Source organism: Haliaeetus leucocephalus, unplaced genomic scaffold (assembly GCF_000737465.1).
Source record: "Haliaeetus leucocephalus isolate CR32 unplaced genomic scaffold, Haliaeetus_leucocephalus-4.0 Scaffold598, whole genome shotgun sequence".
Lineage (NCBI taxonomy): Eukaryota > Metazoa > Chordata > Aves > Accipitriformes > Accipitridae > Haliaeetus > Haliaeetus leucocephalus.
In genome coordinates, this window is record NW_010973034.1 from 824,656 (window position 1) to 851,974 (window position 27,319).

The following is a 27,319-nucleotide window of genomic DNA, read 5'->3' on the forward strand; positions in this document are numbered from 1 at the left end:
CCCGGCAAAAAAAAGAGTAATGTGAGGCTGGCCGAACATGGGAATGGGGCCCAGAGAAGTTGTGGAATTCCCATTGTTGCACATGTTCAGAACTTGACTGGACAAGTACCTCAGCACCCTGTTCGGGTAAGACCTGCTTTTTTAGGAGGTTGGACAAGTTGACCTCCAAAGGTCCCTTCCAGTATGCATGATGCTGTGGTGCAGTGCCTCTGTGTTTTGGATAAGAAACATGATACTTGTCAAGGTCTACTTTTGTGTCAGTTGTCAACTTGAGTTGTCGTATGTAAAAATCTCCAGTGATTCTACCTTTACAAGACATGTTGTGCCCTTTCTGTTGTTTGGACATGTCTACCAGTGCCGCAGAACAACCGAGCATGTTTGTTCCACCATGGGACTGTGGCGAGGTTGACCAGTGGAAGTGGACAACGGGAAGTTTGGTCCGAGGAAAACACTCAATAGCTTTGTTATTCCCATGCTCGTTCTGTAATGGCAGGGTGAATGAAACCAGGCGACTGGAGTAGAGTGGGTGAGGGGAAGTTTGGAATGAGGAGTTGAGTTGGCAGTGTCTCTGTGAAAGCACTCGAAAGGACAAATGAGGACAGCTTGGGGAGGGAGTGGAATGGCACTAGAAGCTCTTGGGGTGGAATGAAGCCAAGTAGGACTGGGAGCTTGTGAGAGAAATATGAGAGGATGATTAAGAGGCACTTAAATATGGGGAAAGAGGAGGAATTGAGGATGAGAGAAGCATTAGGGTCATACTTAAAGCTCAAGAGAGTAAGGTCAGACAAAAAACTGAATAGGTCCTTATCAGGTAAGCACCTTCATTCTGCGCATTGACAAAGGCAGAAGTGCAGTGAAAAAAAGCAAATGTGATTATGCTTTCTGTACTGGGTTTGTGTGGCAAGGTTTTGGTAGCGGCAGGGCTACAGGGGTGGCTTCTGTGAGAAGCTGCTGGAAGCTTCCCCCATGTCTGATAAAGCCAAAGCCAGCCGGCTCCAAGACAGACCCGCCACTGGCCAAGGCCAAGCCCATCAGTGATGGTGGTAGCGCCTCTGTGGTAACATATTTAAAAAGGGAAAAAAGTTGCTGGGGCACAGAAACTGCAGAGAGACGAGTGAGAACATGTAAGAGAAACAACCCTGCAGACCCCCAGGTCAGTGAAGAAGAAGGGGGAGGAGATGCTCCAGGTGCCGGGGCAGAGATTCCCCTGCAGCCCGTGGGGAAGACCATGGTGAGGCAGGCTGTCCCCCTGGAGCCCAGGGAGGTCCACGATGGAGCAGATCTCCATCTGCAGCCCAGGGAGGACCCCACACTGGAGCAGGTGGGTGCCCAAAGGAGGCTGGGACCCTGTGGGAAGCCCATGCTGGACCAGGCTCCTGGCAGAACCTGTGGCCCCGTGGGGGACCCACACTGGAGCAGTCTGTGCCTGAAGGACTGCAGCCCGTAGGAGGGACCCACGCTGGAGCACTTCATGAAGGACTGCAGCCCGTGGGAAGGACCCACAATGGACCATTTCGTGAAGGACCGTCTCCCATGGGAGGGACCCCATGCTGGAGCAGGGGAAGAGCGAGGAGTCCTCCCCCTGAGGAGGAAGGAGCAGCAGAGACGATGTGTGATGAACTGACCCCAACCCCCATTTCCCATCCACCTGCGCTGCTGTGGAGAGGAGGTGGAGAAATCTGGAGTGGGGTTGAGCTGGGAAGGAGGGAGGGGTGGGGGGAAGGTGTTTTAAGATTTGGGTTTATTTCTCATTACCTTATTCTGGTTTCATTGGCAATAAATTAAGTCAATTTTCCCTAAGTTGAGTCTGTTTTGCCCATGACGGTAATTGGTGAGTGATCTCTCCCTGTCCTTATATTGACCCACAAGCCCTTTGTTATATTTTCTCTCCCCTGCCCAGCTGAGGCAGGGAGTGATAGAGTGGCTTGGTGGGCACCTGGTGTCCAGCTGGGGTCAACCCACCACACCTTTGTTTTGTTAATGACTTGGATGATGATGGTGTAGAGAGTACATGTATTGATTTTACAGCGAGTATGAGACTGGGAGAGGGTTCAAGTTCTGTGAAGAATAAATTCAGAATTTCAAATGGCTTAGAAAAATTGGAGAAACAACATAAAAGAAATAATGCCATTTAAGAGGACAAATGTGAAGTTTAGGAAAAAAAATGCAGTGTGGAAAGGCAGAAAGAGTAGTTTGCTCAGACTAGGGGAGACTAAGAAAGACATGAAAGCAGTCTCCAGGTATGGGAAGGGATACTACAAAGAGAAAGGGCATAAACTTCCCAAGTGTCAGGAAGTAAAGGGCTGTGGCAAAAGTTAGGGGAAAATATTCTCCTAAAAAGGGTAGTTTGACATTGGAACAATTTCTGTTTACAGCCAAAATACTCATACTATGTCAAACAGAGTAGTTTAGCTGTCAGTAATACTGGGGGATGTGATTTCTCTGTAATTGCTGGAGAGTGTACACTACCACCCACCTTGCATGGAGAGGAGAACTTCAGCTTTGGTGAGTGAGGTTTCCCCTTGCCTTCCATTCCTCCAGGCTGTCAACCACAGTTGGGGGAAGCAGAGCAAAAGGCAGGAGGTCTGACAGTTTGGATGTCCATTGGGCACAAGATGAGGTTCAGGCATGAACTTGGCTAACAAGATGAATTTATCTTTAGGGAGGTTGTGGAGTATTCATCATAGGTATTTTTTTAAAAGAATTTAGCCAAGAGCCCACTGGACAGAAACTTAGATGTAGATGACGCTAACTTAAGTAGGAGAGTATTTTTACTTTCTCCACGTTGTTTTTTGTATAAGACTGATTTTAGTGCATGGGTGCTGAGCTAAGTTTGTGCAGGCAACCTTAAATTCGCTATTTCCTGGTAGTTGTAGACTTGACAATGTTTTAATAGTGTCTTTGGGTAAGGAAGGCACACATAGTAAGTGTATACTATCATCTATGGAAACATGATATAGACACTTTTTAAGGTTTTATTCATTTGCCGGGTGATTTTATCCAGCTTGAAGGTGTTTTAATGCACTTAGAAGAAGGGTTGCCAATAGAATGAGTCTGTCATACTGGGGAGTCTGGAACTGGACACAGCACTCCAGACATGTCTCAGCAGTGCAGAGTAGAGGAGAAGGATCATGTCCCTCAACCTTCAGGCAGTGCTTTTCCTAAAGCAGCCCAGGATGTTGTTGCCAGGATCTTCTTCACTAATTTGTTTCTTCAGGTCTCATTTTAAACTTTTGAGCAACATTAGATATATAGTCGAGAAAAGATTTCCTGCTTTCAACTAAATCATGGATTTTTCCCTTTCCAGTCTATAGTAGGCTGAAATAATATTCATTATGTTTTGTGAAGTCAGAGACAGTAACTCAAAAGGTGTATCCATTGGAATGGAGAAATTTGCTTCAGCTGACTCTTGCAAGACTGAGAAATAGTTTGAAGTTGAGTAATTTTTAGGTATAGATTTATTTGGTAGTTGCTTTCCATTTAGTTTGAAGCCTGTACTTAATTCTCATGGTAGTTAAACATCTGGCTAGTTAACACATTTTAGTGGGAATATAAAAACAATATATCTCTGCTGTACGGGGCATGGTTTGAAAGCATTTGAGTCCTAATTTCAAATAATTTTCGATGTGGAGTTCATGCTGTTTGAGGTTTTAGGTGCTTTTGGTTTTGAACGTCTCTGAGGACAATGCTCTGTCCCCTGTCCCTCTCCCCATATTTTTTTTTTATCTTTATCAGATTTTTTGTGTCACCTTCCAGATTTGTACCAAGTCTGCTAAACTTCATTTACGTCAAGAAAGCTTGTATTTTGTCTAGCATTGCTGATCTTTTATTACAAGGTTTGTTTGGGTTTTTTTTTAATTACTTCCCATCTGCTTTTCCCCCCTCATTTTCTTGGTTTTTTTCCTGCATCCTTTTTGATGGCTTACAGTAGAATTTAGCAACGAAGCATGGAGAGTCCAGAAGTTTTGGTTTCTCTAAGATTTTCTTTCTATTTCTTTTTCCCTCCTTCTCCAGCACAAGGAATTTAGGACGAATGGGTTTTGCTTCTTCGGACTATGTCACATCTTTAAGCTGTTGTAACTGAAATGTTTCTTCTGCTTTCATTTGGGAGTAGGTTAAAAACATAAAGGATTGGAGGGTTTGCTACATTATCATGTGGATTCTTGAAACATCTTTTTTACTGTGCTGTAATTGTTCTAGGTAGTTGATGTGGTATTTTTCTTTGCAGATTCATTTTGTCCTGTGTTTATACTGCTAATGTGGCCTTATAATGCTCAGTACAGCTTTCATTTAATTACAAAAAAAGCATTCTTGTTTATGTAAGGATACTTTAAACGTGGTGCTATTTCAGTGCAGGTTTTACTAAAAATAGTCAGTTATGTGAGAAAATGTTTGTATTACTTATAATGTGCTTTTTAGGAGTCTCTTGTTACACTCAGTGAGGCTGATGCTGGTTTGTATTTTTTCCATGTGACACGCAGCATGACGTATCTCTGCTTTTTCTTGTGTTAATTTTCATGTAGTCTTGGGAGGGAATATGATCAGCTGCTATAGAGGTTGACATAAAAGTAAGAACTTTAACATGGACAGACCTTAGTACGCATGTATTTTGTTTACGTGACTTTTTAGGGATAGACGTTATCCATGTGATCATAAGGTGACATGAAGGTAGAATAACATAATGGATTGTTTACCCTTGTCCTGTAGTTACTGTTCTTTTATCGATAAACTCTGTTGTAGCTGTTACATTTTTCAGCTACCACACTATTCAAATCAATAAGTTGTGTTTAACAGCAGCATTCCTTCTAAAAAGGCATCTAATCGGAGTCTGAAAGAGTTATGAAGAGTCCGCTACTTCCTGTGACTTAATAGTCATTGTCTTTTCTGAGAGTGATTATTTATTAATGTTAACCCAAAGAATGATAAAAGAGGTTTTAAGGGAAGTCCTTTGTTACTCATTTTAAAATAATATCTGGAATAATAAGGAAATCCTAGAAGATGAGAAAAGTGCTGATGGTGTGTCAGTACATGGTAGAAGAGGGCGGTTCTATCCAAACAGTAATATTGTTTACATGATTGTCACAACTTGGGTAAAGTAAGGGGATCCTAATAGAAAATTCTATTAATAAATAATTAAATGACAGAATAAACTCTATTTGTTCAGATAATGAGTTTGCTTGATTACAGTTACTGCTTCTGTATAATAGATTTAAGATTTTGTGAAGGGAGGACTTTAAGGTAAATCTCATTCAAACTTCAAGGCTGTTTAGTATCAGTAAAATAGCCACGTCACAAGGCACTTAATGTCTTTCCAAAAAAGTTTTAAGTAACAGTTTTTAGGAGTGGTAGACTTCCATAAATACTGCTTAGGAGTGATCTTGGGATATAATGTTGAATCATTACTAGTAACATCTGTTTTAACATCTGTTTTAAACCCAAGATTGGTAAAATGATAAATAGTAAAAAATTTATGTGGTATTATCCAGTTATTTGTCAAGGTAGGTCTACAGTCTAAAAGACTAAATTAAAAAAGGAGGTCAGGTCTTCAGAACTGAAACAAGGAAATCAGGAAAAGTGGGGCACTTCTGAGAAGCTGCCACTCTAGCAGTGTGTGTCCTGTGGAGTTTGGCTTGCATAATGCTGTCAGTTGGGATTTAAAAAATGGAAGGGGATGGAGAAACTGGAAAAAAATTAGTTTGAGTTAGAATCAAAATTTTGTACAAAGAGACTCTGCTAAGCTTTTTCAGTTTACCAGAAAGAAGAGATAGGACTTGACTGTAGCATCTAATCAAGTAAGGGAAAAACAGAGACAAAACTTAACATACAAAGGCATAGTAATAACTAGTGACTGAAGCCTGAAGCCGGAGTAATTCAAACTGGAAATAAAGTACAAAAGACAGTGACTAGCCTTTCAGACTATCTCAGCAAGTGATGAACTTTTTAGCTCTTAATAACTTGAGTTTGGGCGTGGATGTCTCTCTGGAAGAACTGCTGTGGTTAAAAACAAGTTACTGGTGTCAGAAATTGGTAGCTGGAGAAAATAAAAGGCCTCTGTTTAACAGGAGGTAATTCTGATATGATTTTGTGGGCCTGTCTAGCCTGAAACTGAATCTTCCAAGCAAAAATCATGAATTTGTGGGGATGTTTTTTTGTCAGCCTAAGTTGCATCTCCAGTCTCTTTCTTCTTACTCATCTGCTGCTTCAATCTGCACCTTTGAGTTTGGCAGTACCTGGCTGAACTCTGCTCTATCATGCATTCTGCACCTACAAAATTTAAGATGGTTCTCCTCCTTAGTAAGGATTCATTCAAACTGGTAGGAAATGCATGTTTTCCACAAAATAGACAAAGAATTTAAAAGATTGGTTTAGAATGATTGGTGACTTTTCTTTAGCCCTTGTCTTGGAGTGGTTACTACTAGGACAGAGTGTTTAGGCTTGAGGCTAAACCAAACAATTTGATACATCTGTTCGACCTCATTGAAATGGTTCATGTAACAGGTAGAATTTAGTTTTTTCAAGGACTGTGTTTGGGTAACTTTGCTTAATAGCATGGCAAGTAAAAGCTCTCAGTATGTATGGCAAAAGGATCCACAATAAAAAGAGAACAGTTGTTCCCCCATTTTTTCTCTGCTAAAAAGGAGCTGGAGGTGCTGTGGGATGGCAAGCTGCATAATGCCAGCACTGTGTGCTTGTGGCAATGAAGGCAAACTCAGTCCGCTGTTGTATTGGTAAGGAGCGTACCTAGGGTGCTGTGTCTGGTTTGTCCCCTGATTTCAAGAAAGACGTTGAAAAATTGGAGAAGGGCTTGCAGGTGGCCACCAGGATGATTAGAGTGTTAGAAGGATGATTAGCATGTTAGAGAACTCAGTATTTGGAGAAACGTTCAAGTTTGTAGAGGAGAGAAGGCTTGGAGAGATTTCATCAGTCATCCAATACCTAGAAGGTAGTTGTGGAGAAGTTGTTTTCTGTTCACAAAGATGCGTGGTGAGAGAATAAATTTCATCGGGGTGTAAGAAAAAGAAAACCTGTTATAAATATTAAACATTGGAGTAAGTTCCTCAAAGGGATGGTGGAATCTCCCTAACTGGAAATATTGAGGGCTCATCTTAGCAGCACCCTGGCTTCCCTGATGTAAAGACCTGTAAGGCCTAATGAATTAAGGTCCAACAGAAGGTGGGAGACCGGATCATTTCCAGAGACCTTTTCTGACCTAGACTGCTCTATGATGCCATGGTTAGAGCTGTGAGGTAGCAGGGTTGTGGATTAGTCAGTAGCAGAGCTGTCTAAAGAAGTCTGATTACAGTTACTGACTTAGGCAATTAATGGAAATACTAGATTTTCAATTTTTAAAGCTGACCCAGTAAGGAAAATAAAATATACTTGCCTTGGTTTTTTATCTTTGTTCTTTTTATTGTTTTGTAGTAGAAAGTAAAAGAAGATCTACTGATGCGAAAAAATTCAAAATACAAGCGTGATGCAGTCAGAATTTTAAGATCAAGTTAATTTAAATATTGAGCTAAAAGTATAATGTTTATATTATTCACATTGTTTGTATATATATTTATATAATAATGTAGTGCTGCTTTATGACAATCCAGCAGAAGCAAATCTGTGGACTGCATGTGTTTCACAGGGCTATTTGCTTTGCCTGCCAGATAGCTGAAATTAGCTGAACTTATTGGTTCAGCTGGCCAAATAGCATGTCTCAGGCAGAGGGCAGAGCAAAGACTTTTGAGATACTATATTAGTAAAGCTGGGAGAAATGATAAAATTGAAGAAACAGGTGTCCTACAGCAGGAAAAGCTGTGGGCAGAGCTGTAAGGCAGATTTCTTGAGGCAGATGCTGCTGCAAAGAGGAGGTACGTACACTGTGGGAATTTGGGGTGTTTTAGTCTGATTGTGAAATAAGGTATCTTGATGCACTGATCTCTTCAGTAGCCCTGCATGCTCATTTCAGATGCACATGATTTGGTTCCGCATAGCATCCATTTTGCATATTTCTGTCATCAGAGTATCTGCATTAGATGCAGAGTAGTCAAGTGGGGTGGTGTTACTTATTCCTTGCATGTGCACATTCTGGAAGGTGTTGGAGGAAGCAGAAAGCTGGATGCACCTCTCACCTTTCCCGAGTCTCTTTTTGTCCACCTCCTTACCATGGAGTCTGGAGTAGAATTAGAAATACCTTGCTGTTTACAAGGATCTGGGCTACAGACCTGGATTCACTGCATTTCCAGCTGATTTGTCTGTCTTCTTTTCAGGAGTCTTCAGTTAATGGCAGACAGCCCTGCTGAAAGTCACACTATTACTTAAGAGTGAAGGGGGAGAGGGAAAAAAAGTGGTTTTAAAGTACTAGACACATATGCATATGTCTGGGGTTTTTTAGCAGCTTTTGATGGTAGCCTAAGCAGAAATCATTTCCCTAGAGTTTTCCAGTCTCTCTCTCTCTTTCTCTCTTCTTCTGTGGCTGTCCTGCAAATTACTTTGGTGTCTCTCCTAAGAGAAGGCTCTTTTAATAGTCTTCGAGTTTTTCTGTGTTCAGAGGCCTTTTTCTCTCCCAGCTGACCCATGGGATTGCTTGAGAGAAGATGACATTAAAAAAAGATTAAAAATTCTGGCTTTGTCCTGTAACTGCTTAGTATGTACAGAGATGAGGCTATTGAGAGTCAGTCTTCTCCACCCCATCTTTCAAGCCAGAATCCTGTTAAAACCAACAGTCTAGTACAATCATCTTAAAATCTCATCCAAAACAGTGTTTTTATAAACTATCACAGGGCAGTTTCAGGTATATTATGAAGTGATGTTGTGCCAAGTCCTTGTGACTTACCCTTGTGATGTGCACTGACAAGAAAATCTGATTCTGTAATTAAAAAGCATTTCACACAACTGTTTTCCAAATAATTATATTGCTTCAACATTTCTTTTTGTCCTCGTCAGCTGAGATGTAGCCCCATGCACTAGTGGAACAACACAATACAAATCTTCCACTGAATATAGCATTATGACATGTTACATGGGCTTTTTCTGAGGCTTCAATTGCAGGTTGTTAGTTCTTCATAAACATTAATTCCTTGAATTTTCCCTAGCATCTGCTGTTTGTGGAGGATTCTTACTGGTCTTTTAGAGGAAGGTGGTGGTGAAAGGGATCTTCAAATTAATGTCCTGCTTATCAGTGCACACTCATCTTGGGTACTGAGATTGGGAAAGCTAGGGAAGGTTCTTCAAAGTTCTTCTTAAAACAGGAATCCAGTGGTCCACAGTTCTGTGTGTTGAAGGAAATCTGGGCTGAATGCCCAGAAAATGGGAAATATACAGAAAGAGGTTATCTGAGAACATCATGGGTTTGAGGAGTTGAGTGATGTGAAAGAACACCTGCAAATTCCTCCTGTGAACACAGTTCTCCCAGGCAGCGTTCTCCTGCCTTCACCGCAGGATCACTTTTTCTGTCACCAGAGTTGCTTGCCTGACTTGTTAGATAACTGTCCATCTGCCTCAACAAAAGTATGGTTCTCCGTACGCTTAATTATTGATATTCTGTGTATTTAAGAGAGTATTGTATTATGTATTCGTGTGGTTTAACCCCTCCCTGTAGGCAGCCAAGCCCCCTCCAGCCACTTGCTCACTTTCCCTGCAATGGGATGGGGGAGAGAATCAAAAGGGTAAAAGCAAGAGAACTCGTGGGATGAGACAAAGCAGTTTAATAGGGAAGGCAAAAGCCGTGTGTGCAAGCAAAGCAAAATAAGGAACTGCAGGTATTTAGCTATTTCCAGGAAATTGTGCTCCATCACCTAACGGTGACTTGGGAAGACAAACACCATAGCTCCAAATATCCCTCCTCTTCCTTCTCTCCCCAGTTTTATATGCTGAGCAGGACGTCCTATGGTCTGGAATATCCCTTGGGTCAGTTTGGGTCAGCTGTCCTGGCTGTGTCCCCTCCCAGCTCCTTGTGCCACCCCCCAGCCTCTTTGGAGAAGCAGAAAAGCCCTTGGCTCTGTGCAAGCACTGCTCAGCAGTAATGTCCTGGTTTGGGCTGGGATAGAGTTAATTTTCTACTTAGTAGCTGGTATAGTGCTGCCCTAAAACATCCCTGTGTTACCAACACCGTTTTCATCACAAATCCAAAACATAGCCCCATACCAGCTACTCTAGAGAAAAATAACTACCCCACACAAAACCAGTATCTGTATTCAAAGCTGTTGCTACTACTCTTGATGATCATTTTGGACCTCGTGTTTTGCTGATAAGACCGTCATGTTGTAAACCTCCCAGGGGCTGTGTTGAGGTTGTGCTGCCTCTTTTTGTATTATTTTGTTTATTTGATCATGTTTACATGCATATGTTTATGAAGGTCATTTCCAGCATTTCAAGAAAGTTAAACTGAAATAATTAACATTTCAGTGTGTGGAATCGTGTTGACTCTGCCTTGTGTAAACAACCAAGTTGCTGACATGGTTGGGACGCTAATGCATATAGCTCATAGTCCTCTGCTTTTTGAGCTTACAGGGTAGATAACACTGGAAGGTAGCTGCCGTGCAAATAACCTTTAGTGTCAGCTGCAGTCATGTACTTTATCAGCAAGTTCCACCACCATTTGGTAGAATGCAAAGATGTACTGAGATTCAGGGATTTTGGGATCCTTGCCAGTTTCTTTGTATTCTAGTGGTTAAAGATACTGCTCTTCTAGCATTTATTACTCCCCTCCTGTGCATCTTCCCTCTGGCTTTTTGCAGCTGTATGGAGCGTGGTCTAGGCAAATAGGTAAATTTTCTGGAAATTGTGATAAGTCTTAAGAAGTCTATATTAAATGTGTGGAAAAAGCAATTTTAACTTGAGCAGATCCGGGCAGGCTTTAAGGGTAATGGCAAGAAGCACACACTGCTAAGCTGATCTTCTGGCTAAATTTCTGATCTCTGCAACATGGAGATGGTGTAGCTGCTCATTAACATCAGCAGAACTGAGCAGAAGATAGTGTCTCTGAACCTTCTTTTTGTACAAGAGGTAGACATTTTAGCTGAACTTTTTCAAAAGCATTTAGTCTAAAGCAGACTGGAAATAATTGGCTTTCAGAGCTGAAGTTTGGCAAACCTACAAGCAATTGAAAACAGGGTCTTATAAGTGAAGAAAAGTGAAGTACAGCCTTAATTGACGCAGTTGTTACTGATGTCATCTGTAGTGCCCTAAAAGCAGGAATAGATAAAATCTAATTAGACAGAAAATACTACTAGGATTACAGTATGTATTTTTTGCTATGTTCAGCCAATACAGAGAAGGGACTAGAACCAAACTGTCACCCAGCTTTCTCTTTGGAGAAAAACTGGGTATTACTTAGTCACAGCCACACTGCACAAATCTAACGCATACTTGTCCCTAGCTTGCTTGGAATGTCAGTTTACAAAGAATGAGACTCTAATTCAACTGTTTTCTAATAAAGTGGTGCAATACAAAGAAGCATTCTGGTAACTCCTGATCAGATTATGTCAAGATAAACTTGATGGACTTGTGCTGTTTGAAAATACTTGAATGTTTTCTTATGTTGTACTTGTGGGTTAGCACAACAATTATTTATAGCCTTTATTTGGAACGTTTGTAGCATTGACTTAATTTCAGGTATTGCTAATGTAGAGCAAAATCATATACTACATTTTTGGCCACATTTCTAGCTGCATTTACGCAACGAAGAATAACTGAAGTCTCTAGAAATCTGTGTATGAGTGCATTTGCTTAAGAGTCAGAATATATGACACAGTGTCTAGTTTGGTTTGAAGAGTAGCACTATTATATAATCACAAGCTTGGTGGTCCAAACTTCCAGTACCACTTTACAGACAAGAACATGAAATATGTACATACATTCCCTTAAGTCTGTTGGGTTTGGTTGGTTTGGGGTTGGTTTTTTGTGTTTGTGTTGTTGGGGGGTTTTAAATTTAATTAATATTTGTTTGTGAATCCACCAGTTCTGGAGTTCCATTAATAGGTGTATGATAAAAATGCAGCCTTATTGTCTCATGTGAAACCAGGAAAACAGAATATTTCTGCTGTCAAATTATTTTAAGTATTGCTGGGCATTGAGTTGAAGAGGCAAGAATATGCATAAGATGTTTTGTGATAGAATACTTAAGTTTGCATGGGAAAGGAAGATACATACAAATAAATATACATTCACTTGGCAATAAACTTATTTACTGTAAATGTTTCTTTAGGTGAAATAGTCACTTGTTTTTTAGGAATCATGCTTGCTGTAGCTAATGCAAAAAAAACAGTCACAAAAATATGTTTGTAGAAGAATCATCGAAGCAATTGTGCAAAACAACACATTTGAAATAATCTGTATTTATTACAAGAAACTTGATGATGGTATTTGTGAATTATGTGGAATGGTCAATGCATGCAGTTCGAAGATCACTGTGGCTTGAAACCGATGGCTAGAATAAACTGCAATTCCTGCATTTGCCTGTAAGCAACAATTCAGAGAGCTTTATAATTTTCCCACTGTTCATTTCTGCACCATCAGACTATAGTTGATTCGACACCTGTCTGTCAAAGAAAGGAAATCCAATCCTCTCATCTAACTTCTTCTGTTTGTCATCTAGACAAATATCAGTGAGGGATTGAACAAAATGCTGTGTTCACACAAACAATGCATAAAATACTATGTGCTTGTTTCATCCTCATTCTAATATCAAGTCCTCCCTCCAGTGGCTGCTGTAACAGTTTTTTACTTTGTCAAAATGAACTGGAAATTCTTTCTCTAAAAGCTAAATTCAGATTTATTTGTTTGTTTATTTTGGTGCTTCTAGCTTGGCAAGTGAACCTGTTAAGTTATCTACTCTTTCCTCAGTGGCAAGGTCTTCATCTGTTAAAGGACGAAGAAGGGTATCCATTGTACAGACAAGAATGCCAGGGATTCTTGGTCTCTGTATTGATTTATCTGATTAGGGGCTGGGGGTTAGTTTAGCAAGGCAAATCTGTTCAGATAAATTTTATGTTTCTTCACTTGGGTAATAACAAGCCTTTGAGCACCTGTACGTATTTTGTAACTGCCTTAAACTTACCTATACCCAATTAAGAATTTTCAAATGTTGTGTAGGGAGGACTACCCAATTTGTATGACTAGAATAAATTTCACCTGGGCTATCACAAAACACTATCACTGTCATTTTCTAGCACTTCTAATAATTGTAGCTGGAATGGGTTAGTTTCTTTTCTAAGTGATTTACTAGAATGTACATAGTTTTGTGCTGCAAATGTACAGACTGATGATGGACAAGATTTTGTGTTCAGTGATCTTTTGTCAGTGGACTATTTGGAAGCATCTGAGAAAAGTCTTTAATACCATCCACATGTGTGAATTGACATTTGAGTCATTTTAATATTTACATTGACTACGTTATACACTAGAAAATACAAAAAAAAGTCTCTGGTTTTGCGGTTATTTTGTTGATTGCTTTTGTTACGAGTGCTAAAGTGATTAAAGTGTTAGCCAAAAGTTGCACATTTTAACTGAATCATGTCGAGTTGTGTCCTAATTTAAAAAGCAGACAATCTAAACAGAGCTTTCCTGGTGGAGTTGCGTCTTTAAAAGGCTTTTCGCCGTGTACTGTCATTTACCATCAGCTTAGTCTGAACAGGCTTCTGCAAAGGAAGGTGTCAAAGTCTCCTATAGGTCCAACTTGTAGAATGGATTATTGGACTTTCTTGAACCCCGACTTAAAAAAAGCAAACAGCTCCACCACAACCCAAACCCTCTCTAAAGGCAATAGAAAAATAGCCTTTATTATGCTTTATTTATTTTTAGGGTTTTTTTGCTGCCTTTACATTGAACTACTGTTACTTAGAAGAAACCATTTTGGGGTTCTTTATTTCAGGTGTAAGTATTAGGGAGCCAGTATTATGGTTGGTAAATCGTATTGCTCTTTGTTTGAAAGTTACAAATTGCTACAGAGATACAGTTCATGCAAACTCATCTATGATAAAGTGTATTGGGGAGGAGAATAAAACAAATTGGTGATGACTGACAGATAAAACAAAGAACCAAAAAAGATGAAGGGAGAAAGAATTCAATGCACAGAAGTCTTTTTGTTGGGAAGGAAGAAGCGCTGATTGTGACGTGGTAGTTTGCTCCCTTGGTGTCAGATTTAAGATGAAAGAGATTGCAGATTTGAATGTCTGAGTTGCCTTCTGTGCAATAGGAGAAATTTAGAAATATATTTTGCATGTAAATTCTCACCTTGAATTTACTGAGGTTTGTTCTATAGCTAGTCATTTATTCTATATGTTTCAATGCCGATAATGTATTGCAGAAATCACAGTGGTTTAAAACTGTGTGCTCCATCTAGTTTTACTAAAACAAAACTGTGTAGTACAGTAAGAACAATAAAATGGAGTTAATTGATGAAGAAAATCCTTAAAGATTCTGGAAATTCTGTTGATTATGTTTTGGTTTTTCTTGTATCTTTTACATTCGACTTACAAGTGTGGTGCTTCTCCAAAAGGCTTATCATTTACTGATGTTACATTAGAATCACAAAAAAGAATCGATTAGGTAGATGTCCTTTTAGGATTAGGGAGAAGTTAGTATTCATTCTTGTGAACTTGAATCTTTGACCAAACTTGATGTTGGAGTGTGTGTCACACTTTGTTGTAAAATGTCTTAATCCAGGATGGTGTGATGAGACTTTAGAGTGTGCAGTATAAGTTTTGAAGGAGAGGAAGAAGTTAAATTTTAGCTTACGTGTCATAGGGGTTTATAATACTCAGGAAAGTTGTGCTTTTGGAACAAGTTCTGGGTTTTTTGTGATGCAAGCTGTAGCAAATGAGATCTGTTGAAGTACAAGTCAGTAAATTTGTTAATTTCCAACTCTTGTTGATTTTCAGATTGTCCTTCAAAGATTAATGTACATTTACCTCAGTATTTTAAATCTGTTGACAGTTTGGGTAATGATGGCTCAGCTCCAGCAAGGAGGCCCAGATGAAAAAGAGAAGACTACTGCATTAAAGGGTATGAGACTTTTTGCTTTCTTTTTAGATATATTGACATTCCAGAAACAATTATTAAGGAAAGGAAAATAGTTTGATGTATCTATGGGTTAGAATCTGGGAACTGCAATACTGGAAGAGACTATTAGTCCATCTATGCTAATGCTTTTTGCCTAATGGTGTGTCCATTATCACTATTTTCATAAGATGATATTAAAAAAAAAACAATCTGTGGTAAGGAGTAACAGAATAAGATATCCATTAATTTTTTTTTTATTTTCATAATTATCCTTTGAGAAAGTTGACTGGTGCTTTTGTGTTCGTAGTTTCTGGGAGTTATCATTTAATTTTTATGCCACTTATGCTTTATAATTATGCAACTATATTACAGCTTTTAAAAATCTCTTTGACTAGAATGTTAGCAGGGAAGACATTTTCGGGACATTGATTTCCATGTTGATTTTATAAAGTTTTCTTTCTATTGTGTGTTTTTAAAAAATAAGTGGACCTAAGTGCCTTAGCAGAGTAATTTTCTTGAGGAAAAAATTAGTTAAATAAATGAGATCTCTTAGACAGTGGTTTTCAATTTTGAAAGTACATGGAGTCGGTTAGACCTACAAGTAAGCTAACCAAACATTGAATTTAATGTGCTTGCATCACACATTTACTGTCTAAATTGTCTTTCAAAAAAGAAAAAAGAATATACCTTGCAACTCCAGTGTAAAAACTGGATTTCAATGAAAGTATTATTAGAAGTATATATTCTGTTATACAGTGATGGTCGATGGTGTTTCTTCAGTTACAGCTGTGTTTTTGTGAAATGTTTGGTGAAAACCTATGTGATCCATTTTTCAAACCTTGTACTAATTCTGTCAAATTAGTATATTTTGAGGAAATTATACTTCACGTTTGGAAAAGCAAAACTCTGATTTTATACTTGGCATTAATTTGATCTTCATTAAGAACTAGTGTCCAAGAAATATTCCACATAGTGAAGACTTTCTGTGAGGATGTTGTTTTCTTCATGCGATCTAGTGAACTCCCATGGAGCTGTAGAAGGTCTCCTGCAGATCATGCAGTTTCGAGCTCTGTTGAGCTAGTCTCGAATTGAGTTGGAGAGTCCAAGATCTTAGATGAGAATGGTGGATCAGATCTTGAAAGAATCTCAAAGTTATAAGAACACTTTAGCCAATTTTAACTTGAAAAATTGCAGAGGAAGAAAGTGGCTGTGTCGGTAGTTGCAGCACAGACCAATTGCAGTCTTCCTGAGTGACTCTGATGGAAGCTGTAAATCACGACAACCTGTACATACTGCAGATAAGCTTAATGTAGTTCATATAGTATTGCCCTCGCTACTCAGGAGATAGATATTTTGTTATACAGTAACTGGCACTTCTGTGTAAACACATTTCCAAATAGGTCACAGTAAGAAGACATGAAAACTCTGGTGAAATTAAATTCTAGAGGTGTGGTGTGACTGGAGTCTCTTCACCAAGGAGAGAAAGATGTGCTAAAGTCTGCTTTCCTACCTCGACGTTGTGAAAGTACAGAGGAAAAAAGGGCATACTTCTTACATCCCGTTGTGCAAAACTTCTTTGACAAAGTTCTGTTCTTTCTTCTGTCATTTGGTTGAGGACCAAAGCAGCTCCCCCAGAACTTTTCAAAGGACAGCGGATAAGAGCAAGCATATGATTGCTTACGTGAATTGCATGTCACGGGACTTGCTATTAAACAGATTTGATGTAAAAGTGAGCTATGGTTGAGAAAGTGACATTTAGAAAACTTCCAGTCAACGTCCAATGTTATATAGCTCTTTGGATAGCAGAGAGATGCTCAGGTACCATAGTATGGATTGGAGAGATGTTGAATTTCAGTGGCCATACAAGATGGCCTTTGGTCCTCCAGCTTTAACCAGTGAAATCACTTAGAGAAGGAGGAGCTGCAGACAGTCATATGGATGCTGGAGTTAATATGTGAACCTGAAGAGTTATAAAAGAGCAGGCCAAGGAACTCTTTAAGAATGTTGAAGCTAATTTTCAGTACATTTTAAACACTGTAGAAATTTCAAAGGATTAATGTACCAATACTAAGCTTAGGTAATGTGTAACCTATAGGCTTGTCACTGGCAGAAAGACTAAGCAAAAATAGTGATACAAAACCTATTCAGATAATGATTTTAAGTAATTAGAGGATGGAACTGTAGTTAATGTCAAACAAAGCAAGTTTAAAGAAAATCAGTCTTTTCAAACTGTTTTCTTTCCTTTGAGTTACAGCTTTGGATGGTAAAGGTAATAAAGCAGTATACTTGGAATACTTAATGCATTTCCTTGGTAGTACATGGTATCCTGACTTATGAAGCAATAATAGTTCAAAGTCAGTGTAGCATTCCTTAACTGAATGTTTGTGTGGTCTTCAAATTCATCTACGTGGAAGCAGGAAAAATATTTCAGTGTAATCCTGCTGAATAATTTCTGATGACTTTTTTATTAATAATCAGAAAATATGTTGAAAGGAAAGCATCGGGTTGTGTGGGTGATGAGCAATGAGGAGAGGATAAATGATTGTACACTATTATCTGTGTATGCAGTAATTGTTTAGTGGTTAGATGTAAGTAAAAGATGTCCCTATATGTTTGCCTCTGGTCAAATATAAATCCTTCAATCTAGGGTAAAGAATGCAGACTACACGTATTTTAGTGTACTTGCATTAGTGAATGCAGGCTGTACTAGGTTATACCATTCTGGTCAGAAAAGGACGTGTATGTCATGGCTTGCTATAAAATGGATGGCAGGTTTTTATTGGAGGAGGGTGGCTGAGAGAAGGATTCAGATAACTCAGTCTATTTGGGTATCAAAGGGAAGGTTAAGGAGTGTTGTGATCACGCAGCTGGTAAATGCCTGTGAGGTGACGTGCATCTGATAATCTGGGCTCTTCAAGAAGGCAAACAAGAATGTATCAATGACTTGATGTTGAAGTTAGATAAGTTCATGTTAAAAGCATGATGCATACCAGAGACATATTTCTAACACTGAGGGTAATGAATCATTTAAACAAATCACTATGTCTTTGGTGGCTTCTCTGTCCCTGGACGTTTTTTGATCAACATTAGAGATAAATAGGTAGGGAAAGAAAGAAAAAAAGAAGATATACTGACAGTGAGGCCCAGCTTCTGAATCTGGAACGAGATTTCCCATAACAAAGTCCTATGTAGATTGTCCTTCTGCCCTTAAGATCTACAAATCTGAACAAACACATTTTGTCAGTGATAATGGTGAAATAAAAAAGACATAGCATGCATTATGTAATTTTTCTTTTCCTTTTTTAGATTTATTGTCTAGAATAGACTTGGATGAACTAATGAAAAAAGATGAGCCACCACTTGAATTTCCTGATACTCTGGAAGGATTTGAGTACATTTTTAATGAAAGTAAGTCATATATGCTTTGTAAAGGCTATACTTAGAATAATGTTGAGAGGTTATCAGAACTTAAAATTATACCTTATAAGTCCCTATTAGAATTTCACACTTTTCTGTTAAGAATAAAATTGTAAGCCCTAGTGTTAGCAGGCTTGTAATTCTAGCTAAGTAGTATTTTTTTTTATTTCATGAAATTGTCACCAAAATCCCTCATTTTATACAATACTATATGTTTATACTGTGCATACTTTATGACTTCCTGTTTTCTATTCCAGAAGTGTTGATACAAAAATTCTGAAAATTATTTCTGTAGCATTAGCATTAAAAAGCAAGATTAAAGAGTGGTCACTCATTTAAGAAACACTTTATTTACTTATTCATTTTCATGGATACAAAAGAAGTTATTATTTAGATAATAATTTATGCCAGCTATTTCATTAATACCAATAGGAAAACACCTATTTATATTAATGGAAGGATAAGCAATGTGATAGCCTGTCTCTTACTTTTCTGGTGTGGGTCATGGTTTTGCGTTATAGCTAAGTGTGTGATGACTACAAGTACTTGCAGCTAGCTGAGTCTGTGTGTCGAATGAGTTAGTAGTATTTATAATTTCCAGTGCATACATTTTAAAATCCAGCTGAGAAATAAGCCTCTGAGCTAAAGTAATACCAGGCTCCAGGAAATGGCTCTTTTAAGATTGTTTGAAACCTGTAGGACAAATGGGGACGTTTACAATTCTACTTCCTTGCAGTGCCTGTTCTATGAACAGAGGAACTTTAGTTTCTAAATCTGCCAGTCTTACATCTTCCACTTTTAAAGAAAAAAAAGAGCTTTCCTTTAAATGGTAGTCATTTATGCAACACTTAGCTTTTTAATACCCTGATGGCTTTCACAGGAAGGTACTTAGAGACTAAAAGTGTCATGAAAGTGATGCTCTTTCTTTGATGGGAGGGGTTCAGCTCTGTCACTTTTCAGCTCCTTATTTTTAGATCCGCACAGTGTCTACTGTCTTCCTTACTGACTTCAGAGTTAATGGTTCATATGTGGTTGGTAAAAAGGGATGAAATTTGAATTTAGGGGAATGATGTTTTAGAATGTGTTACTGAATATTCCATCACTAACCTCACAGCCTGGGTGATTTCCATAGAATACAGCAAAACCTATTACATGTGCTACTGGTCAGCAAAGCAAGAAGGTCTCCATTTTGCTTTTGTACATTTAATTCAAATGTACAGTTGGGTACTCTTATGTCATAATCATGCTTCTTTTATGATGGAAAAATAAGGAAGATTTTTATTAGTTTTAAAGAATCTGAAGGAGACAAGGGTTCCAGAAAGCCAGAGAAAAGATATACCAGATATTTGCTCCAGTTTACTTCTGCAGAGGGCAACTGTGTACTATTGATGGCATACTTGAAAGTAACTAGCTGAGAAGGAACAGCTGAAGGTAGACTTGTAATGAAAATATGAGAAGAAGGATATTTGGACCTGAGACAGGGATATGAAGTTGAGAAATATTTCTGTGGTGTCTAGTCCATGAGGTAATACAGGTCTGGAAAAAATATCAAGTAAGCAGATAAGCATAACTATTAGAGGTCCCAGATCTTAAATATTTTATTTAAAACATCAAGAATCAAAATGTGAAGGTCCTGAATAGGTGTGAGCTAAGTTAGCAATTTCTTACTATTCAAAAGGAAACATTTTCCTGAGAAACTTTACCTTCATCATGCAGACATTTCAGCTTTCAAAGGAGATGCTTGTACATATTCCTGTTTTTAATGTTTCTCTGATTTACTGCAATTTTGTGATGCTCTGAGACCATAATTTGGGTTTTGTCTGATAAGCTGAAACATTACTGGTCAGATATCTGCTTTCAGCAGTTTGCTTCTTATTTTGTTGCCATTTTATTATTACTGTTATTTTAACTCAGCCCATATCTTCATTTGTGGTTGAGTATGCTCCTAAACTTTGCTATAAACAAGGCCCAACTCCAGAAAGTTATTTTGGAATCTAAGAATAGCATGTGGTTTTGCTCTGATCAAGCATTCTGCTTTGTTCTACTGTTGTAATCTCAGAGTACCCTGAATCTAAGAGCTCTTGCTTGATTGCACAGTGCCTAGCAGTTGAGATATTTACCTTAATTGTGGATGTGGTTTTCTTCAGATTAACTTAGAATGTTGTTAATCTTGAAAATAAATGTTTCCTTTCCTTCCAGCCTCCAGCCCAATTTGTACTCACATTTCTTCATAAATGCAGTTGTTTTTGAAGTAGCAGATTTGTAGCTACAATTTGATCACCTAATTGACACTGCAGATCAAATATTAACTGCTAATGTTTACATTTCAGCGTTAATCCATAGCAAATTTGCAAAGCAATTTGACATTTGATATCTGCATGTAATTTCACTGTCATCACTTGTGTTTAGCTTTATCTAGCAATATATACCATTGAAGGCGAATGCATTTTGTTGTTATGCTACAATTGTTTTCCTTCAAAAATACTACCACCAAAAGAGAAGGGATTCATAATAGCCCAATATTTAGATGTAGATTTCTTTTCAAATCTACAGCAATTAAATGTGTCTTTTAGTGAAGAAGTATATTAAAATTTAATGATTTTGTTTGTTTTACAGAAGGGCAGTTGAGACACATAAAAACTGGGGAGCCATTTGTTTTCAATTACCGTGAAGATTTACATAGATGGAACCAAAAGCGCTATGAAGCTCTTGGAGAGGTATATTAATTGTGTGCATGTATGCATCCGTATATGTATTGGTGTGCTGTGTTTTTTGTTGTGTTTCTCTGTAAAAAAGATAGTTTCAATTTTATATATATTAAGAAAGATTTAGTAAGGCTGCAGTCATATAACAAAAGGTATTTCAAGATTTGTTGCATGTTTATGCTCTAACAGTATTTTCCATTATTTGCTGTAGAGCTTAAGATGTGATTTAGACTACAATTTGACTTTATGTGTTCAAAGTAGAGTATAATCTAGATATAATTATACAGTGCAGGATTTTCTTTAACTTTCTTGTCAAGGTGAAGCACTGAGTACAAAACTGGCTGTCCTGGTTTCAGCTGGGGTAGAGTTAATTTTCTTCCCAGTAGCCAGTACAGTGTGTTTTGGATTTAGTGTGATAATAATGTTGATAACACTCTGACGTTTCAGTTGTTGCTAAGTAGCGCTTATCCTCAGGTCAGGATTTTTCAGTTTCCCATGCTCTGCCAGCGAGCAGGTGCACAAGAAGCTGGGAGGGAGCATGGCCAGGACAGCTGGCCTGAACTAGCCAAGGGGATATTCCACACCGTAGAACGTCATCCTCAGTACATAAACTGGGGGGAATTGGCTGGGAGGGGCGGATCACTGCTCGGGCATCGGTCAGTGGGTGGTGAGCAATTGCATTGTGCATCACTTGTCTTTTTGGGGGTTTTATTTCTCTCTCTTTTTTTTGTTATATTCCTTTTCATCATCATCGTTATTGTTGTTGTTATTATTATTGTTATTATATATTTTAATTATTGTTTTTATTATATTTTATTTTACTGTCATTATTAAACTGTTCTGATCTCAACCCACGAGTTCTAATTCTTTTTTTCAATTCTCCTCCCCATCCCACTGGGAGCGGGGAGGAGTGAGCAAGCAGCTGTGTGGTGCTTAGTTGTTGTCTGGGTTTAAACCACAACACTGGCATTTTACTTTATAGCTGAAGGTGAATGTATTGGCTGGTTTTCTTACGTTACCAGAAGATACCAGGAGCCACTGGATTAAGTAGAGCTCTGATGATTAATTGATTAAATATTTGTTGATGTATTAGATACTTGGATGTTACTGGTACTTCCCAGGCTTTTTGTAGGGATGTTGTGGATGTAGTAGATGTAGAAGCAACTGACGGTGGTTCCTTTTCCGTGTGAAAATGACTTTAATTTCAGTGCCATGGTTATTGCAATGCTTTAGCAGTCAGAGCACTGACTTGAGAAGAAAGGCACCTGATCTCAGTGAATGCAAAGCTGTCTGCTGAGGTCTTCCTTGCACTGTCACCACCTCCCCTGCCCAACAGAAAGAACAGCCTCAAAACCCTGACCTCTAGGTAGTAATGCTGCTCACGTCAGAGTGGCTTTTGGAGAAAGGAGATGCACAGCTCTGTCTACAAACGAGAGTCTTTTTTCCCAGAGACTATGTAATGTTGCCCGGCAGTTTCTGTTGGAATCATTATGGCATGTCATTCAAGAACTGCCTTTGCCTCATGGCTTGTCTACTTTCATTAGTGTTATTGGTTTAGTAAGGATAAAACACATTTATTCCCCACTTACTATTTCTGTTACATCAATTCAGACTACTCAGAGATATGTTTGATTGTGCATGTTTAGACATTTTGTCTTTTAAACTTTCTTTGTTGTCGGGGTTTAACCCCAGTGGGCAGTTAGCCCCTCACAACCACTCACTCACTCCCCACTGTGGGATGGGGGAGAGACTCAGAAGAGTAAAAGTGAGAAAATCGATGGCGTGACAAACAGGAGAAAATCTGTGGGCTGAGATACGGTTTAATAGGTAAAGCAAAAGCTGCACGCGCGAGCAAAGCAAAATAAGGAATTAATTCACTGTTTTCCATGAACAGGCAGGTGTTTAGCCATCTCCAGGAAAGCAGGGCTTCTTCATGCATAATGGTGACTTGGGAAGACAAATGCCTTATTGGAAGATAACTCCAAATGTCCCCTGCTTCTTCCTCCTTTCCCCCAGCTTTATATGCTAAGCTTGACACTATATGGCATGGAATATCCCTTTGGTCAGTTGGGGTCAGCTGTCCCAGCTGTATGTGTCCCCCCCGCAACTTCTTGTGCACCCCCAACCAGTACACTTGTATACTAAAGAGCAAAAAGAAAACTAAAATGTCTGAAGTGACAGCCAGTCCTACACTGTTGCAAAGGAAAAATAGTATAAAGCATCTTGATTGAGTTTGCAAAGGGAACAGTATAAAGCATGTTGACTGAGTTTCTTGGATGGGTAAATAAGTATATACTGAAATATATCACCAAATGGTTTCATATAGTTTGTCGTGCTGCCAAGAGTGCATTTGTTAAAGCTGCAGAAATACCTAATTACACGGCCTTCTCTAGGTATGGCAGGATAGGCTGTGGGAACTTCTGTAGGCACTGAGCGTGCAGGCTCAAGGAAGGAGCGCATGGCAGAAGACTCTGCCCGTCTTGGTTAACAGGAATAGCCCTCCATCTGTCCTTAACCAGCATCGCTGAGTGAGGTATGGCCCAAGAATCCCCACCAGCATTAATCTGGATACTGCCAGGCTGAGAGAAGTGGAAGTAAGAGGTTCGGTGGAGAGCAGTACACCAGGAGAGGAAATAAAGAGGGAGCTTCGCGTGTGTTCAGTGTAACACCACAGGGCTGTGCGGTGCTGCATTTTTACACATTTAAATTTAAATACATGCACTCTCTTCTGTTACAGGGAGTTTCTGGTATTTGAGAATAATTGCTCAAATGATCCCGATTCTCAGGTAAACCGTAGTGGATTTTCAGTGGTGCAGGTTTTACTTTTTCATTCGGGTAAAACGAAAAGCCGCTGCGGGCCAGACTGCTGTGACTTTAGCAGGACAGATAACAGGGATTAGCCTGTCTCCCAATTCCTTGCTGAGGCTCCCAAAGTGGCTTTGTGATGGAGACGGCCTTTCTGCTTGTGGGACCGCGATGAAAAGCTGTTGTGGACCCTGCCAGGCCCCTGCTGCGTGGTGGTCTGGTGCCCTGTGCCAGCTCGGCCCCTCCATTTCGTTCAGGGGACAGCTTGGGCTCTGCGCTGGATGTGTTGGAGGTGCCCAGCTGTTGAGCACTGCTTTGTCCTGCCAGAGCTTTGTTACTGGGGATTGAAGAAACCTTGCTTTTTACCTCCTCCTCCTCGTTGTTCCTGCAAGAACTGCGGCAGGGGAAGAGATGATGGGGGCTACTCCTGCTGCTTCTCGCATCCTTTCACCTCAACTGGGTGTTTTTCCAAAACCGGGAAAGTGCAGTAGCCCAATCCGTTGTATTGTCTACGTTACCTGATACACATTTCTTCCAGATTGGCACCTATTCCATGGTCTGGCTGTGCAGACCTTTGTGAGTGCCTGTATTGTTCAAATATCCCCGTTTTCCAAGTAAATGAGTTGGACAAGATACAACTGTAAAGATTAGTATGTCTCCATGTGGGTTCCTGTGCCACCACACCTTCTTGTACATGTTTGGCAACATCATCAAATTCCTTGTTCTGAGCATCCGAATAGTGAGTGCCACAGCTTCAACCCATAGTAGTACGAATGACTTTCTGTAATTTTTGGTTAACCAGGAGGTGGGATGTGTTCATGGAGTGGGTGCCTTATATCTGTGATCTGTCTTGTGCATTTTTTGCCTTAGTTATAGTCATTCTCCATGTTCAGGTTTGAGTGATCTTTGAAAATGCACTTTGTTTATATTGGTAGGTAAAAGGCAAAAAAGGTTTGTGGTCAGGAATCTGGCAGGGTGAATCGTTCTGGTTTTTATTTGTTTTGGTTTTTGGAGAAAAAAGAAACTCGTCTGTGTTTGTCTGTTGTCTGCTAGGTGCTTGATACTACACAGTTCTTCCAAAAAGCCACAAATTTATAAATGCTCCATTGTCTGGTTTTGGCACTATGAGTGTTTATACACTTATCTAGGAATACAGGGGAGGCTGACCAGCAAGACCCTTGGCATTTGTTCACGTAGATAAAACCTGCTTTTGTGCCATAGAATCGTGGGTCACTGATGTAGATGTTGAAGAGTACAGAAGCTGTATATTACCCTCTGATTAGTCATTTTGTAGTCTGGGCTAAGATGTATTTAGTAATCTGTGATAGCTTAAGAAGCAGCAGCTCATATAATTTATAAGGTGATGTAGTAAAATCTGGCTTTAGGCCTTTGCATTGAAACATCATCCTTTGGCTTTAGGAGTTCTGTAATATGTATTTGTGGCTGAACATTTATGTAGCTGGACATACAGTGAGATGATAAAGTAGCTACACTTGTATCATCGGACAAAAGTGTTTTATGTATTCAGTGTTTCCATTGTCAGCTCAGTCATTGTATGCTGGTTTTGTAATTTTTAAAGGATATGCCCATCCTGCCCAAGGCAACTTTTTTTTACTGTACGTATATATTGTGGGCTGCTTTTATTGCTTTTTACTAATTTTAAGAAGTGGGTGTACTTTCTGGCCCTGTGTTACAGCATCATTCTCTCTTTCTTGGAGCATTAATAAATTTCCATTTGGTAATCCATGATTTTTTGCTGTTAAAAGTAATGAATACACTATCTGTGATGTTCTGCCATTACTCTGGCTGTATGGAAATTGATTCTTCACAAATTACAATGGTTCGTCAACGTCTCCACTTCTTACATCTCTTTATTCTTCATTCATTGATCTGTTATTTCAGGCACACAATTTGTTCTGCAGCCTCTTGATATGTGCTCCTAATAGACAATTTAGTGAACTGTTCATAATTTTGTGATTCTGGTTCAGTCATTGCTATTGCGGCATTGAATTTTGTGGAGAGCCTCTCCATTTGCTTTTTAAAAATTAAAATGGCAACAGAAGTGCACAGAACATGGTGTTGCAGCTGCTTCTAACTGCCGATTAATCCATGTGGCAAGTTTGAAGTACGATTGAGAACAATTTTGTGACAACAGTTCAGTTGTTGCAGGCGTACCATTCCAGTTCAAGGTTGAATTATTTTAATTTCTTTTTCTGGCCAGAAGTTACAGAGATTTGGATTCTAGGTTAAACTCTGGGTTAGACTCACATGATACATGTCTCCTTACATTTTAAGTAGATGTCTGTGTTTATTGCATGTACTGCACTTTCAGTTGATATTACGGCTACTAAAATTGCCAACAGTCAGCTTCAGCCGCTGCTCAATCATGACATTGAAATTAGCTGGAATTATAAAGAAAATACTGCTAAAATCTGTTGCTGGGATTTAACTATCCATTTTGCCAGTCATATAGGTTTTGTTCATAATGAGATTTCATATGAAAAAGATTATGTTGACATTCTCCTTCCATAGTCTTAGAGTAAGCAGAGTCTCCCTAGCATCAGTAGGCAGTTATTGTCTGTCCCTCTGCGTGTCTTTTACAGCTCTAGCTTTGGGTAATTATAATTTGGTGATTGCTTGGAGGCCATTTAATACTTGCAGATGTTTTTGCCGTCACTAGTGAAGAGACTTTTACCTGTACTGACAGTTTGCTTGGCTACCCATGTCTTCAAATAAGTCAAATAAGATTTGTAAATATGTAGATTATAATGTGGGCTGTGATATACGTGCCTCTGCTGTGGTCCTGTTCAAGGACTACTGTATGCCATCTCTTGTAATAGCAGCCTCCCTCACCTGCAGAAGCATATAAGCACGTAGCAGAATTGTGGTTATTTTTTACAGTTACCACACCATAGCACAAGAAAATATCTTATGTTTATGAAGAACAAATACGGAAAGCAAAGAAATAGAACACCTATGTCAGAAATTCCTTGCATGTTTTATGTATGATAAGATACGGTTAATTTTACATCATCAGAGAAGTGTTGTCCCACTAAATAAACTGCTTTAAAGTATGTGCACAGTGTTAGGTCCAGCTCGTCATAAAGTAGATTAACCATCAAGGTTAATATTTGTGTGGGGGAACAAAATAAGTATGTAGAATTATGACAATGACAACCCATAATTAAGATCGCTAAGTAGTAAAATGGGATATTTTTTTTTTCCAGATCTCCTTTAAGTTAAAGAACAGCTTGGTCTCAACATAATTTAAAAAATAAGCGTTCACCTGCTACTAATTTCCTCCTTGGTTGCAAAGAGCATTATTTGTTTGGATGACTGAGAGAAAGAAGCTATTTACATAGCACAAATGAAAGCATAGAGCAGCAGAAGAGGACATGTAA

General features: G+C 39.0%; 1 protein-coding gene across 2 annotated transcripts in view; it reads left to right on the forward strand.

Moving 5' to 3' along the window:
- FAM172A (family with sequence similarity 172, member A) overlaps positions 1-27,319 on the forward strand; it is a 268,877-nt gene that overhangs the window by 7,348 nt on the left and 234,210 nt on the right. Inside the window, exons 2-4 of one of the 2 annotated variants that reach the window (XM_010578033.1) lie at positions 14,926-14,994; positions 18,298-18,399; positions 21,025-21,125. In XM_010578033.1, the coding sequence (XP_010576335.1) occupies positions 14,934-14,994; positions 18,298-18,399; positions 21,025-21,125 (264 nt within the window). In that variant the 5' untranslated portion in view covers positions 14,926-14,933. Of the gene's footprint in view, positions 1-14,875; positions 14,995-18,297; positions 18,400-21,024; positions 21,126-27,319 lie in introns of those variants that run through there. The other variant, XM_010578032.1, reaches the window with a different exon arrangement.